At 34.2% G+C, this 13,835-nt stretch overlaps 3 protein-coding genes across 6 annotated transcripts; 1 reads left to right on the top strand and 2 right to left on the bottom strand.

The window, feature by feature from the left end:
• Positions 1–1,456: 1,456 nt before the first annotated feature.
• Positions 1,457–2,687, top strand: LOC137820501 (uncharacterized). Its single transcript, XM_068624623.2, has one exon. The coding sequence runs from the start codon at positions 1,636–1,638 to the stop codon at positions 2,368–2,370; it is 735 nt and encodes a 244-aa protein (XP_068480724.1). The 5' UTR covers positions 1,457–1,635; the 3' UTR covers positions 2,371–2,687.
• Positions 2,688–4,529: 1,842 nt separating this feature from the next.
• On the bottom strand, positions 4,530–6,243 carry LOC137820116 (S-adenosyl-methionine 4-1-methyl-2-pyrrolidinyl-3-oxobutanic acid methyltransferase). 2 transcript variants are annotated; one of them, XM_068623945.2, is made up of 4 exons: positions 6,072–6,243; positions 5,563–5,970; positions 5,228–5,485; positions 4,530–5,100 (listed from the first exon to the last, which is right to left on the bottom strand). In XM_068623945.2, exons 1-4 carry the CDS (start codon positions 6,144–6,146, stop codon positions 4,735–4,737), a joined length of 1,107 nt encoding a protein of 368 aa, XP_068480046.2. In that variant the 5' UTR covers positions 6,147–6,243; the 3' UTR covers positions 4,530–4,734. The 2 variants fall into 2 exon arrangements, with proteins under 2 accessions (XP_068480046.2, XP_068480047.2); XM_068623946.2 differs by having other exon boundaries at positions 5,563–5,980; positions 6,072–6,231.
• A 1,561-nt stretch (positions 6,244–7,804) lies between these two features.
• LOC137820114 (bifunctional dihydrofolate reductase-thymidylate synthase) lies at positions 7,805–13,483 on the bottom strand. 3 transcript variants are annotated; one of them, XM_090294970.1, is made up of 10 exons: positions 11,615–12,314; positions 11,120–11,519; positions 11,005–11,053; positions 10,745–10,806; positions 9,551–9,612; positions 9,382–9,456; positions 9,124–9,289; positions 8,923–9,046; positions 8,307–8,413; positions 7,805–8,225 (listed from the first exon to the last, which is right to left on the bottom strand). In XM_090294970.1, exons 1-10 carry the CDS (start codon positions 12,163–12,165, stop codon positions 8,118–8,120), a joined length of 1,704 nt encoding a protein of 567 aa, XP_090151096.1. In that variant the 5' UTR covers positions 12,166–12,314; the 3' UTR covers positions 7,805–8,117. The 3 variants fall into 3 exon arrangements, with proteins under 3 accessions (XP_090151096.1, XP_068480044.2, XP_090151095.1); XM_068623943.2 differs by lacking the exons at positions 7,805–8,225; positions 8,307–8,413; positions 8,923–9,046; ... (2 more) ...; positions 9,551–9,612; positions 10,745–10,806 and adding exons at positions 12,714–12,757; positions 12,903–13,483 and having other exon boundaries at positions 10,907–11,053; positions 11,615–12,138; XM_090294969.1 differs by lacking the exons at positions 7,805–8,225; positions 8,307–8,413; positions 8,923–9,046; ... (2 more) ...; positions 9,551–9,612; positions 10,745–10,806 and adding an exon at positions 12,714–13,483 and having other exon boundaries at positions 10,907–11,053; positions 11,615–12,138.
• Positions 13,484–13,835: the final 352 nt, after the last annotated feature.

The following is a 13,835-nucleotide window of genomic DNA, read 5'->3' as shown; positions in this document are numbered from 1 at the left end:
TAAGAAGAAGGTTATAATTTTTTTGGATATATTTTAATATTTATAAATTCATAGATATATTTTAAATTTAATTCTAGTGCGATATGTTTTTTTTGTTAAAATTTAGTCAAATTACAAAAAGTTATTATGAAAAATTATTACAATTACATATGTAATTTTTTTACTAAAAAAACTAATATATTTATTTCATTCATTTAAAAATAATCGATTCAATTTGAACCAAATTCAAAATAACCCATGTTTTTTAAAATATTTTAAAAAAATATATATATTCAAATTATATTGGATCGGTTAGGTTATACTCAAATCCTATTAATCCGACCCTATTTAGTTAGTATTTTTGTTAAATAATAAACTTTAAAAAGTAAAAGAAAAATGTCATAGTTCTAACGGAAATATGAGATAATATTAAATTCTGTAGTTTTCTTCTAACACGAATCTGTATCATCTAATAATTTTGTTCCCTTTACCAAAAAAATAATTTTTTTTAAGATAATAATTTTATGATTCTTTTTACATAATTCATCACACGTACCAAACGATATAAATATTGTAAAATACCACGTGTTTGTTTTCTGAGCACTAGAGTTTTAAGTTGAAGATATACAGTCAGATATTTGTTTTTATATAATTAGTTTATAGTAAGTTAATGTCTTTAGATATATTTGTCTCATTTATACTTTGTTATAATGTTCTACCTATCCATTGTTCGATTCTTATTTAATGGAATTGACATAAATTTAGTTAATCAATTAATTTCGACCTTGGTGATATATTTGAATATGATTATTACTTCATTGTATTTTTTCGGAGAAAAAAATATCGTGTCATATAAATTTTCAATCAAACCATTACAATTTTTTTATTTTATTTTCAAAAGTGCATCTTAATTTTGCTTTGCTTATAGGGTCAAAACCACAATAGTAAAACTTTTTTTTATTGTAATTTTTTTTTATTAATATAATATAGGAGTCAAAAATAACAAAACTTTAAATACATTTTATTTATTTGATTTATGTATATGTTTTTTAAGAACAAAATCCTGATAGTTCTCCAAATTTTTAAAATAACTGATTAATCAAATAAATTTTTAAAGATAACTGATTAATCAAATTATGTTAAAGGTTGAAAGATGACTTTGGGAACAACCAAATTTTATTGAAAGGAGAGAAGAAGAGTAGAAAGGACCAAAGTCTTCTCTTTTGGACTAAACTCCAACTCATCTTCTCTCAACTAATCAATTGTTAGTAGTTATTATAAATGCCACTAATCTAGCTTAATGCACAGAGAAAAAGTATAAAAGAAAAAGACCACAAAATAGAATGAGAGATAAAGGTAAAAGCAATAACATGTTCGCTCTATTTTCTTTTATTTTATTGAGCAACTTTTTTTTTCTTTTTAAAATTGTTATTTTGTGTACCCACTTAGATTGGATTCTATAAATTAGAGTGAGTGAACCCAATAAAAAAAAGAAACAGAGAGAAGCCAAAACAAGCATAAGTTCTGGGTTATCGCACATTTGCAAAGCAGATGCAATACTCCAAATTCTGTAAAAAATTGAGTCCCTTCACTCTGTTTCCATGCTTCCAATTCTAGAAACCGTTGCTCTCACCATCATTATCCGGTGTCAGATGCATGCTCGTCACAAATTTTCGGTCCCTTTTGATTAACCAAATCAACCGTTTGATTAACCAAATGGAGTCCTCCACCAACTATTTCCAGAAGCTCCGAACAAACAAAACCGCTAAACCTCGGAAACATCATCGATACCTCCGAAAGATGGCGAACGTGTTGCGGTACGTTGAGATGTGCGTTGTTCTGGTCTTGGTTTCGAGGCTCTCCATCAACCTACCATCCACTCTCAAAAACTCAACCGAGTATTTCCGCATCTTCATGGGTAGTCCTCGCTTCGTGTTTTTCCTCGGAAACGTCATAATCCTAACGTTGTTCGCACAATCGGGTCACTTTTCGAATCACACTTCGGAAGAAAAACCATCACCAGAACCCGATCTCTATCTCGAGTTTCTCCAACACAGCACCGTCAAACAAAAACCAATTGTTCACAACAACAATCGTAAAGCAAAGATGAGTGTGAGAGTGGAGGATGGTGCAAAGGATAAACAAATTGTTCCCACCAAAACAGAGACCAGTTTGGAGATGGTGAAGAAGGATTACAGAAGGTGTGAATCGGACATCGTAGAGCGCGTGGTGGAGAATGAGAAACCTAGGCGCGCGTTGCAGAGGTGTGAGACTGAGAAAGTGGTTCGCAACGTTAATTCGTACCCTGAGGATGGGATGAGCAACGACGAGTTTCGTTGCAAGATTGAGGCTTTCATTGCTCGCCAACAGAGGCTACGAACGCAAAAGTAAAATTGTTGATTAAGAGTTGAAGGGTATTTGGTTAAGAAAAAGTTTGTAAATTGCTTCTAGTGTTGGGTGAGAAGTGAAAAGTATACATGCAACGTTGCAAAATGTATAAAATTAGTGATCAACATAAAATCGAAGCAATTAGGTTTTATTGAATTGGCTATGGAAGTTAGGTGGTGTCTATAAGTAATGTTTTTACTTGAAAACTCATTTTACATCTGTAAATGCAAAGAATATGTGATGCAGCTAAGGGAAATTCCCATTTGTAAGCAGAAGATGAGATTATGTTGCTTTGGGAAAAAAAGAGACATTTGAAGTTTCGGGATGTTGTGGCAAAGTGTATACATTTTGTTGATTAAGTTTGTAAGAAATGGTGATTGGTAGTGGGGGAATAAGAATCCTATTACATAGAGAAGGGAAAAAGCATTGGTCTTACCAACCATTACTATGAAATTTAGAAAACTGAAAAACCATATCCATCACTGTCACAATGCAAAAGCCATACTAACTCAAGCTCCCACCATACACTGTCTCCCACTGCCTATGGATTTTTTTATTTTTTTTTATTTTGCCTTTCTCGTGTCTTTTGCTTTTAATTATTCAATGACAAGTGTGGCAACTAGGACCACCTCTTTTATGCTTTAATTTTGGTGTTAAAATCTCACTTCTCATTCCTCCACTATGCCTGCTTTAGTATAAAAAGAAAACACTAAAATAGTGAAAAATTAGGATGGAGACAACAGAAATAGTGAAAACTTGGATCAGTGCTTTCGGTAGTAGAAAAATAAGATGGTTTTTGCATGAAAGTTGTGCAATATCATTTTGTAAATTACGAATTTGGATACAATTTTTTGTGTGAGAATGGATAAATAGTAAATTATGTGAAATATTTTAGAGTTAAATTGTATATGATGCCAATTATTTTAGTGTAAAATAATATAATTGTCGTTTAAATGGCTTTATTTAAAGTTAATAAAAAAAATTATAAAAATAATTCATTATTTTATAAAAATAGTTATTTTTCTTATTTCAACTATTACAATTGATTGTTTTATATCACGGATGATTTGTTTCCTAAAATATATTACTTATTTACCTATTATCTCATTTTTTTTTATCAATAACACGTTTATTTTTGGGACGGTGTTATTCTTTTGCCAGACAATGAAGAAACACGCATAGATATGGCGATTGGCTCTTAGATCTTTTATATTCTCAAAACCCTATTCCTGTCATACAGAGAATCAATCTTATAAAGATTCCTACATTGCCACATGATACTAGTAATCACTTTGTAGTTTGATGATTTCAGTAATAATTTTATCTTTAAAAAATGTTAAGTAAAAAAGTGTATATGAACTGTTTTTTCGACGTATTATTTTTCTCATAAACTAATTTTACTAAATATTTTTAATACAATATATTAGTTTATCAACAAATTTATAAGTTAATAATTTATAAACTAACAACTAGCTTATTAGTTAACTACTAGTGTTTAATATTTTTCCTAGTAGAATTTATCCAATTTTGCGTTGGAAATTGATACGCAAATAAAAAAAAATTGAAATCTGTTTATGTTTAGATCACAGGAAGAGGTTGGTAATTTTGCATGGATTTTTTTTTTTAATTAGTTTAAGTTCAATTGGCTGAAAAGTAAAAAGAGAAAATTTTGGATTTTGAGAATATAGGAGCACAAATGGAGAAGGGAGAACACTTTTGGTATATTTTACTATTTTTTCTGTTTCGATAAGAGAGAACTTGAAAACACTGGATGGGTGGGTAAAAAAAGGATAAAATATTATAATAATAAAAATGAGAGTAGAATTATAAGTTTGATTGTGTAAAGAAAACAATGTTTAGTAACATCTACATTTAATCCAACGAATATAGCTATAATCATATTTGACGGGGAGAAAATAGACTCAAATATATTTGCCTTAGTAAACACAAAACTTGATTCTAGCAAAAACAATACACAAAAAACAATAACACAAAGGCTGATATGTTATATAACAATGATAATGACAACTTGACATATTTAGTTAGTATCACATTCACTTGACAATATATCATTATTTTGTTTATATTAATTTTTATAAAGGAAACATAATATTTTATTATTAAAAGAGGTTGAAAAGTGAAAGTGAGAAAAAAAACTAGTGTAAAAGAAAAAATTTCCTTAATTGCATGAGTAGCAAAAAGCAAGAAAAACTTTTTCTTGAAATATATAGGGTGGGCAGAGGAAATGGTAGAAGCACAAGGACATATGGTGTTTCACTCAAACACATTATTAAAAACTCTCCAACGCATCGCATCGCATCTGATTCGGCACAAGCACCACATATGCTTTAACGTGAGTAATTTGTATCACTTTTTTGTCATGAAAATGACCAGATAAGTATACTCTAAGTTTTGTTCCCCCAACAGTTTGGCAACCTTCTTTCTGAATCTAAGGAATAATTCATCAATTATACCTTCTCCAAACCGTGCCGTCAGAAAAGGTTCAGTTGTAGCTCTCACGTATTTGCCTATGAAATTGGCTTTGACATTTGCATCTAAAGCGAAATCACCGTTACCATTTTCTTTCAAGCCCTCATCCCAACTCGACTTGAATATCTCCAACTTTTGAAGAGTGAAAGACCCTTCTGCATCAATCAATTGTTTCACTTCATCAGCAGTAGGACCATATCTTGGCATATTAACGGACTCCAACTTTGCCTCTCCAATCAAACTCTGCATTGCACAATATGCAGCAGTCCATAAAGTTATGATTCCATGAAAATGATAAGAAACAAACAAATCAAACAATAATAAGACAGTACTTTGTTCAAGGTAGACTCGTTTATATATATATATGTACCTCCAAAACCATGTCATTGAGAACCAAACCAATTAACCCCCAAGGAGTGATTATGTCAGAAGTTTCATCTCTACCAACAAATGTTAGAACTATACCACCACCATGCACTAATTCCTCCGCACGTGATTCTAGAAACAGATTGAAATCTTCACTGAACTGGTCAAGGTAAGCTTGGTACACTGTGCATGGGCTCGTGTTTGTGAAGTAAATGTTTTTCTTGTTAATCAATCCTGTACCCTTAGCCAACCCCTTTGGAGCCTGTTGCCAAATTGAAAAACAAATATTAAAATACCGCGTATGTGAGTTATTGCTTCGTATTGATAATTGAAGATAACCTGAGAGAGCCAATGGAGACTGGTGGAAGAATGAAAAAAGTGCATGGAATTGGTCGGGAAGAGTCTCCCATAAAAGCTTCCGGGCGTTGCATTGACGAAACATGAACCTAATCTCTCTCCCTTTTCTTCTCGTAGCCTTTCATAGAAGGAAGGTAGGGACTCAAAGATGTTGTTGAAATCGTTTTGAAATTGATCGTTGAGGTAAATTTGGAATTCGATGGGTGGCACACGGTTATAGCTGGGAGTTATGTTATGAACAACATCAATAATATCATACGCCACCTGAAGTGCATTTGGTCCCGAAGAGCAACCCAAATCAGCCACTTTGAAACAGCTGGGGACAGAGTTGCAATACAAGGACTTCATACTTTCTTCAAGTATAGGTTTCACTTTTGATATCATCTTACTCTGCATCAAACTAATATAATTAAAAAGCAACATAATACATAAGGAACAACACAACGATGATAGTGTTGTGGAAAACATATAGTTAGATAGTATGATGGTACTTGAAAGGAGGAATTGTTTGCGTAGCTAGCTTCTCCAGCTCCACCATTCGCGAAAATAAATTGAGCTGTTTCCATTGGATGCAACGTGGGTAAGTGAAGATGAAAGCGTAGGTGAGTTAAGTTATGAGCGAGGCTAAGTATGGACCTGGATCGCCTTTTAAAGAAGCGGAGCCTTTCAGTTCAACGTTAGTCCAAAAATTCTTACGTCAGCACATACGAAATAAAAAATAGCCACATTTGCATTGACCCAGCTCGTTGACCTTCTCAAACAGTAGTATGTGTCTCCAAATATATATGATTTTAGAACATATTTTTAGTCTTTTATATTTTTATTTTTAAATTCGAGTTAGTGTTGTAATAACTAAGTTCCAACTTATTTTCAATTGGTCCCAAAATATTTGATGCTATGCAAACTTACATCGAAAGTAGTTCGAACTGATCATTTGTTTATGAGAACTTGCATTTAATAGATGAGATAGCATGAAAAATAAGAATATTTGGTAAGCTATTCCAATGGCGACTTTGATCGATTGCATTCAAATACTCAAATCTTTTAGTTCATAATATTTATATAATTACATAAAAATTCACAAGCACATTCAAGGATGTCACTTTGCAAGTATATACAGGTTCAGCAAAAATATAACCGAGGCTTTTGAAGAAAAAAATAAACTCATACCAGGCTCATTTGAACTTAATTTAATTTATACCTATTCAAATTAAGTAGTCAAAATATTTTGATAATTTATATAGTTAAATTTATGATAAACTATTAAAAAAACTTGTTGAATAGGCACTGAAGCTGCTTGTCCATCATAAGTTCAAATAATAAACAAATAGAAAATTGTTTATCTAAAACATCGAGTAATAGATCCTTCAAAATTATAGTGGAGCGTGTACATTGGAAAGGAAGGAAATTGAAGTTAATCTAAATCACCTTAGAGCCGTAACACATGGACCCAAAGGATTTCCACAAACAACATGTATGAACTAAGTACGTGTCTATCAGATGATCTTTAATAATAGTACACAATTTTAACATAATCTTCCTATCGTTGTGCCTGAAACACAGGAGAACAGAAGGAATAACATCCAAGAACAGCAAATAAAACGCCAGATAAGAAAATGTGAAAATATAGTGACTACTGTTCATTAAAAAATGCAGCACATATTTATACACCCAAAGCTTGTAATAACATTCTCCGAAAAGCAGCAACATTACACAGCAAAATGTGTATTGAAATTGGTGTCAAATTATTTTATGTTTGGTACCTATTCAAATTATGAACAGTCAACTCTAACTATATCAGTATGGGTAATAATACTGACAACCTACATTTTTTATATAAACACTACTAAGTCCCAATATTATTATTTTAATATTTTTTCATATCATTTAATTCCAAATTTAACTTTTATTATATAAATATTTTTAAACATATATCAGGTTGTCAAAGTATCATTTTCCTATCAGTATTAAGTTAAAACTTGTTCAAAAGAATCCAAATCAAAATTTTGAAGCTACTACTGCGTAATAATTTAAATAAAAGATTCTATTTTCTTTTCCTACTTCCTTTTAATTTGAAGACTCTGCAGTGCTGGACCATTGAAATTGGACTCTGATACAGGTCATGGAAGGGAATTACCTTTTGCACTATCCTTACATGTTAGTTGAACCATCCTTTTTCAGGCGATTTCTAGAAATTTATCTCCGGAAGAGTACAGAAGAAGGGTGATGCAAAATAGCATTAAGATTTTAAATCAATTCAAATTCATGTAGATTTACAAAACTAGCTATAAAACCTAGACAGTACTGAACTTTTTACTTAATTTGCCAAGGTGGTGTTGATATTAACTTAATCACCATAGTTCTAGTACTGATCATAGGCTAAAGAAAGCACCAAAAAACATTGTACTGAAATCCTTTTATATAAATAATAATGGTAACAGAATCCAGTAGAGTTCTATGTAAAAACCAAAACCCAAACCACGTACTCGCCTCAATTCAAAAAGCAGAAACAGCCTGAAAGTGAGAAACCCCACACTTTAGACAGCCATCTTCATTTCAATCTTCTGGTGAGGATCATAGCCTATGAGCTTGAAATCAGCAGCCACAAAAGAATCTATATCTTTCTTTGGATTTATCTTCAATGTCTGCTTCGAAGTACATTGAGGGAGTCAACAAGGAAAAGAGTCAAAAGACAAACTAAAAGAAGTGCTAAACAAGAGACATACTGGAAAAGGTTTTGGAAGGTTATGGAGCTGCTCCTGCAAAGGCCTCACATGATTGCTGTAAACATGTGTATCCCCAATAGCATGGATAAAATCACCAGGAATTAGATCTGAGAAGCCAAGTAATGTAAAAGGGTCAGTTATTTTACATAATTACCTTTTAGGCTGCATTTCTTCTCTAGTGATATTATCAAAACCAATAAAAGCATGTAAACCCTGAACCTACCTACACCCGAAAAATTAGACTACAGATCGAATACCAACAAGAAAAACAAAACTCTTGGCCTCTATTATGCAAAATTTTCTAAGTTACTAAGATGGAACATGTAGAACTGAATCAATGTCCACACACAACTAAAGTCCAACAAAGACTTGTCGAGTCTAAACAAAACACCTGAGTGAGCTAAACTTTCTAGGGCCGATTCTAGCAAACAAAAAAGAATCAGGCTTTGCCAGCCAGAGCATAATATCGAATCTTTGAGAACCACACCTATTAGCTTAAAGTCAAACAACCATATAAAAGGGGATACATCATCTCTAATTACATCCACGAAACCTCAACATTTATCAACTGACTACATATTTAGGTATAGAGTGAATGCTTTAATAATTTACATACCACAAACATGAGCAATCATGCATGTCAGGAGGGCATAAGATGCAATATTAAATGGAACGCCCAGGCCCATGTCAGCAGATCGCTGATACATTTGACATGATAACTCCCCGTGTGCTACATAAAACTGCAAAAGTTAAAATTACAAAATAAATATGTGAGAGGAGAGTTTTCAAAGAAAACACAATGAATTAAGGTGCAGACCTGTGCAAACATGTGGCAAGGTGGAAGTGCCATTAATTTAAGATCAGCTGGATTCCATGCAGAGAGAATGATTCGCCGATCATCAGGATTATTCTTTATCTTGTTAATAACATCTAAAAGCTGATCAAACCCTTGGCCGGAGTAGTCAACATGCATATCAGTGTATCTATAAAAGGTAAGACCAACTAAATGTTTGAGCAGATTCCAAATAAAACAATCTATTGTAATACCTGCAGAAAAAAGATATAATTCACCTACGTGGCTCCAAAGTGCCTCCATTGAAACCCATAAACAGGTCCCAAGTCGCCCTCCTCCCTCTCTGTCAAACCAACACTGTAATGAAACATGTAAAGCCAATTATTAATTGCAATATAAAGGAAAAATACATAATTTGAACTTCAAAGTTAAAACATATAATCATGCTTGCCCATCAAGGTATTCTCTGGATGCATTGCCATCCCATATATGAATGTTTTTTTCCTGTAGCACCTGCCAAATATTCCTTGTTTTCAGATGGAGGATCATACAATAAAGTATACCGTACTAGTAAAAGATTTCCTGTTAACTAAAATATAAAGCACCTGACGCAAGTGAAATGCTGTGAATTAAAGTTTAGTCCGTAACCCTTTATCTCTAAGACACTAAAAAGAAACAGTGAATGCTTAGCAAGTGCAAGCTGTGTTATCAAACAATCTTATATTAAAAAGTCCACAGCATCACAACAAATTAATTTTTCACTCTAATAGAAAATCAACTTCATGAACACCCTTAATAACCACCAGGTCCTAATGCAACAAACTTATGTAGAGCCAGACAGTAAATTCTTCAAAACAAAGACATACTAGAGCCAGCAGAATACAAGTTCAGTGTTGCTTAGGTCTGGTTTTATTTTAACTATTCATAAAAGATTTGGGGCAAAAATTCAACACGCTCCTTGGCCATGGGAAACACTTACAACATTTTTTTCACTATATTGACATGTTGTCTTTAAGTACGATGAAGGTAATGATTATACAAGATGTATTCATTAAATTCTGTATAGATTAAATGTTAAATTAATATGGATTAGTGTTTATTAATAATTAATGATGGGTTAGATCAATAATAAATAATCCAATGAGGGGTCCCTACCTTCCCTGAGAGATATTAAATTTGTCATCTCATTAAAAAAATTAACAGACATAATCTCCAAATAATTCCCTATAAGGTGGGTAGAAAACTCTCAAGAAAAAAAAAAGGTTTGGTAGTGCTCAAAGAGATATATGTCAATTCAGGTTCGTACACTACACATAACTAATTATTCTATAATTGCATTGTTTTCACATGTTATTCTCTGTATCTATGAATATTGTTTTCAAAATTTCAACACTAAAAGAGGATGCAATCATATTTATAAGTTCAATATATTATAGAAATAAATAATACAAGGAATGAGTTAGTTTAGAAGCACCTGAACTTTCCACATGTTTACATCTATTATTCAAATCCAAGCTCAAATGTTATAAGATACACCAACTTCATGTTCGCCAATAGTTGGCTCATGTCAGCTTGTTTGCGACCAAACTATGAATAGATGAGGCTTCAAATGTGTATGGAATAGATAGGCAGAAGATATTATTACCTTGGCATTTGTTGAGCCACTGATAAACCAAAGAAGCTCTTCAACAACCCCTCGCCAAAATACTTTCTACAATCAATTGAAGAAATCATGTCAAATTTCTATCAAAATTTACAACTATATATTATCCTTCCCAATAAAACATTCATATTAGTATACACAATATAATAATCAAACCAAAGGAAAAAAAAAAACCGTTCACATGAAAGACAGATTCTTTTACACAATAGATAAGAAACGCCTTAAAACATAATCTCTACTACATGCCTTAGTTGTTAGAAGAGGAAAGCTTCTGCGCAAATTGAATCTCATCTGTGGAAAAAGACAAAGTCAGCATATAAACTACAACAACCCTCAATATACCAATCAAAACGTTACCTGGCTACCAAATTTTGAGAAGGTACCGGTCCCTGTCCTATCACCCTTTATTGTACCTTCGGTAATGATGTCTTGAACCAGCTTAAGATACATATTCTCCTCATGTCTCTCAAAAATCATTTTGGGAAGAAAAGAAAAATCCTTGACCTCAAATTTTATGGAATCAGAATTATTATCAATAAGTGGATCAATATTCTGACTCAGGGACTCCACAGCAGAACTCCTTACACGCACATAAGTGATGAAAGAATAGCGTATGTTGTTCTCCACTTTGGGAAAGGATGAGTACCATGGCCGAAATATAGTGAAATCAACTGAAGGCATAAAAGTGTCGCACTCAATGTTTGACTGAATTTCTGTTAAGTGGATAGCTTCACATCCACGTGCATTGAGAGCCTCTCTGTACATGGAAATTATCAGCTAAAACAGAGAAAGAGCTTAACATGAATATGAAAGCGCAGGTGAAGAAAATCACATTTTAAAACAAATAAGTACCTAAATATCTGACCACCTCCAATAACAAATACTTTCTCAATTGACAGAGAGTAAGGAGAAGCAGCTAGTAGCTCCAATGCAGAATACATACTTCCACATATAACAACATTCTCTGCCGTTGCAATATCAAAGCTGCCTGAGCGAGTAAGAACAACATTAAGGCGACCAGAAAGAGGCCTGTACTGAAGAGGGATACTCTCCCATGTTTTCCTTCCCATTACGATGGCATTCTTCTTTCCAGGATCAGATGTTTTCTCAGTGATCTCCTTAAAAAATTTGAGATCAGTAGGCAACCTCCAGGGTAACTTCCCATCCTTACCAATGCCCCAATCTTGGGTGGCAGCCACTACCACTTGGTACGTCCTTTGCTGATTAGGTTGTGGATTTACATTGCCATTGCTGTCTCCATTGGAGATGACAGAAAAATCACTGGCCATTATAGAACTCAAAAGCCTACAGGAACTTAAAGATGGTGTCTGAAAACAAGAACTGCACAACCAACTCTTTTGGAAGTGCAGCAGAATCTGAACCCAAAAAAGGTAGTAGACCATAATTAAAGAAGGTAACTATGAATGAAACCAGTCATGCGCAAAGTAACACTTGAAGATGAAGGTGATACAGCAATGCGTTAGAAAAGAAGTAGAAAATGAGCAGCAAGTAATGCAAATAAGACCTAGGTTGCCTCAGAGCAAATTACTAGAGAGAGGAGAGGGGGGGCATAACCCCATATTTCGGCAAAACTTGCTGCAGCTAATGCGTGAACAACGCTAAGACTATGTTTTGGGTTCACTACAAAATGAGAATACTCTCCAAGACTCAGCAATAAAATTTGGAACCCACCAAAACAATAATAAGTAATTTCCCAAAATCTGTCCGGTATAAACCAAATCAAACACGCACTGTTAGAATATAACGGCGCAGGAGGCACATAAGAAGTTCAACCATCTTCTACGAAAATCACTGAGAAAACTGGTGACTTGTGAAACAAAAGCAAAATAACCATCTAACAGATACGAACTAAACAGACAACACATGCAACATAATATTCACACACACAAAAGCAATGGGCAGAAAACATTAAATGTGAAGAAGGACTGACCGATGTGAAGGCGAAGCGCGAAATTTTTGAAGAATAATAATGACCTGATGAGTAAAAGTTGGTGCAAAAGTTCAGGAACTTTTTGAAGTGAAGAACAATGTAAATCCAAACAGAAAGAATAATAAGGTCATAACATAATAAAATGAAGATTTAAAGAAGGAAGAAAAAAAGGTGAACAGTGGAGGCAACCAGCAGCAGCAAAAGCTAGTCAGATGACAGGATTTTATTTTTTTTAATTTTCGGTCTCATCACGAACAGAAGAAGAAAATAAAACGACGCGCGGTGGTAGGGTTTTGCAGGGGCAGCGGCGGTGTCCCAGATCGTGCTTCGCGGCGACCAGGTGCTTCGCGCAGGTCTGTCTAAGGCGCGGCGGCGGCGAGTGCGGGACTGTGTTGCGGCGCGGAGGAGACCCACCAGGTGCAGAGCGCGGCGGCGGCGCGATGTGCGCAGGCGAGCACGCGTCGTGAGCGGTGGTGCGTGCGCGGGGTGCGGCTGTGCGCAGGCGAGCGCGCGTCGAGAGCAGTTGTGTGGGGGCGGCTGTGGGCGCCGCTGGTACGGCCGTGCGTGGTGGTGGTGCGGTGAGCAGTGGTGGTCCGCTGCCTGGACTGGTGCGGAGTGACGGATGTTGGCACTAACCTGTGTCTTTTAAATGGCAGAGTGTTTTAAGGGTTTACATGTCCTAAGTAATTGTTTAAAGGATTCTGAATTAGGGAGTAAATTACACGGATTGAATTTGAGATACTTCTTATCCTATGGAATTGTTTTAAGATTCTGAAGTATCATCTATGCTATGCTTTTATTTGGATTAGGAATTTACTCAGTTTTTTTGAACTACTGATTTATGCTTTTATTTGGATTAGGAATGAATTTTAGGGAGTGATTTGAAAGAAAAATGTGAAGAAAATGAGGATGTTTGAGGATGTTAATATTAAGATAAATAGAGTAAAAAATGTAAAAAAAAATTAAGAGAATTTGTAATAATTTAATAGGTGTGATTGAAATTATATTCTGTACCGTCCCGTATCAGGGCGTTGACTAAGTCAAGGTCAAGGTCAACGACTGGAAAGCCAAAGTCAGCTCGAGGTGTCGCCCAGATGTAGAGACGCCAAGAGGAGGCGTCGC

The sequence above is a fragment of the Phaseolus vulgaris genome, chromosome 9 (genome assembly GCF_051622355.1).
Source record: "Phaseolus vulgaris cultivar YP4 chromosome 9, ASM5162235v1, whole genome shotgun sequence".
NCBI lineage: Eukaryota > Viridiplantae > Streptophyta > Magnoliopsida > Fabales > Fabaceae > Phaseolus > Phaseolus vulgaris.
The sequence above is the reverse complement of the archived record's forward strand: the minus strand, read 5'-3'. Positions and strand labels throughout refer to the sequence as shown.

Bases quoted from the DNA above. Each gene is read 5' to 3' on its own strand.
- LOC137820501 (XM_068624623.2), top strand. From the start codon at position 1,636: ATGCTCGTCACAAATTTTCGGTCCCTTTTGATTAACCAAATCAACCGT.
- LOC137820116 (XM_068623945.2), bottom strand. From the start codon at position 6,146: ATGGAAACAGCTCAATTTATTTTCGCGAATGGTGGAGCTGGAGAAGCT. The intron at 5,971-6,071 runs GTACCATCATAC...AGTTTGATGCAG, and splicing joins CAAACAATTCCTCCTTTCAA to AGTAAGATGATATCAAAAGT. The intron at 5,486-5,562 runs GTTATCTTCAAT...ATTTGGCAACAG, and splicing joins GTCTCCATTGGCTCTCTCAG to GCTCCAAAGGGGTTGGCTAA.
- LOC137820114 (XM_090294970.1), bottom strand. From the start codon at position 12,165: ATGGTCTACTACCTTTTTTGGGTTCAGATTCTGCTGCACTTCCAAAAG. The intron at 11,520-11,614 runs GTACTTATTTGT...TTCCATGTACAG, and splicing joins GGAGGTGGTCAGATATTTAG to AGAGGCTCTCAATGCACGTG. The intron at 10,807-11,004 runs GTAGTAGAGATT...GATTGTAGAAAG, and splicing joins TCTTCTAACAACTAAGGCAT to TATTTTGGCGAGGGGTTGTT.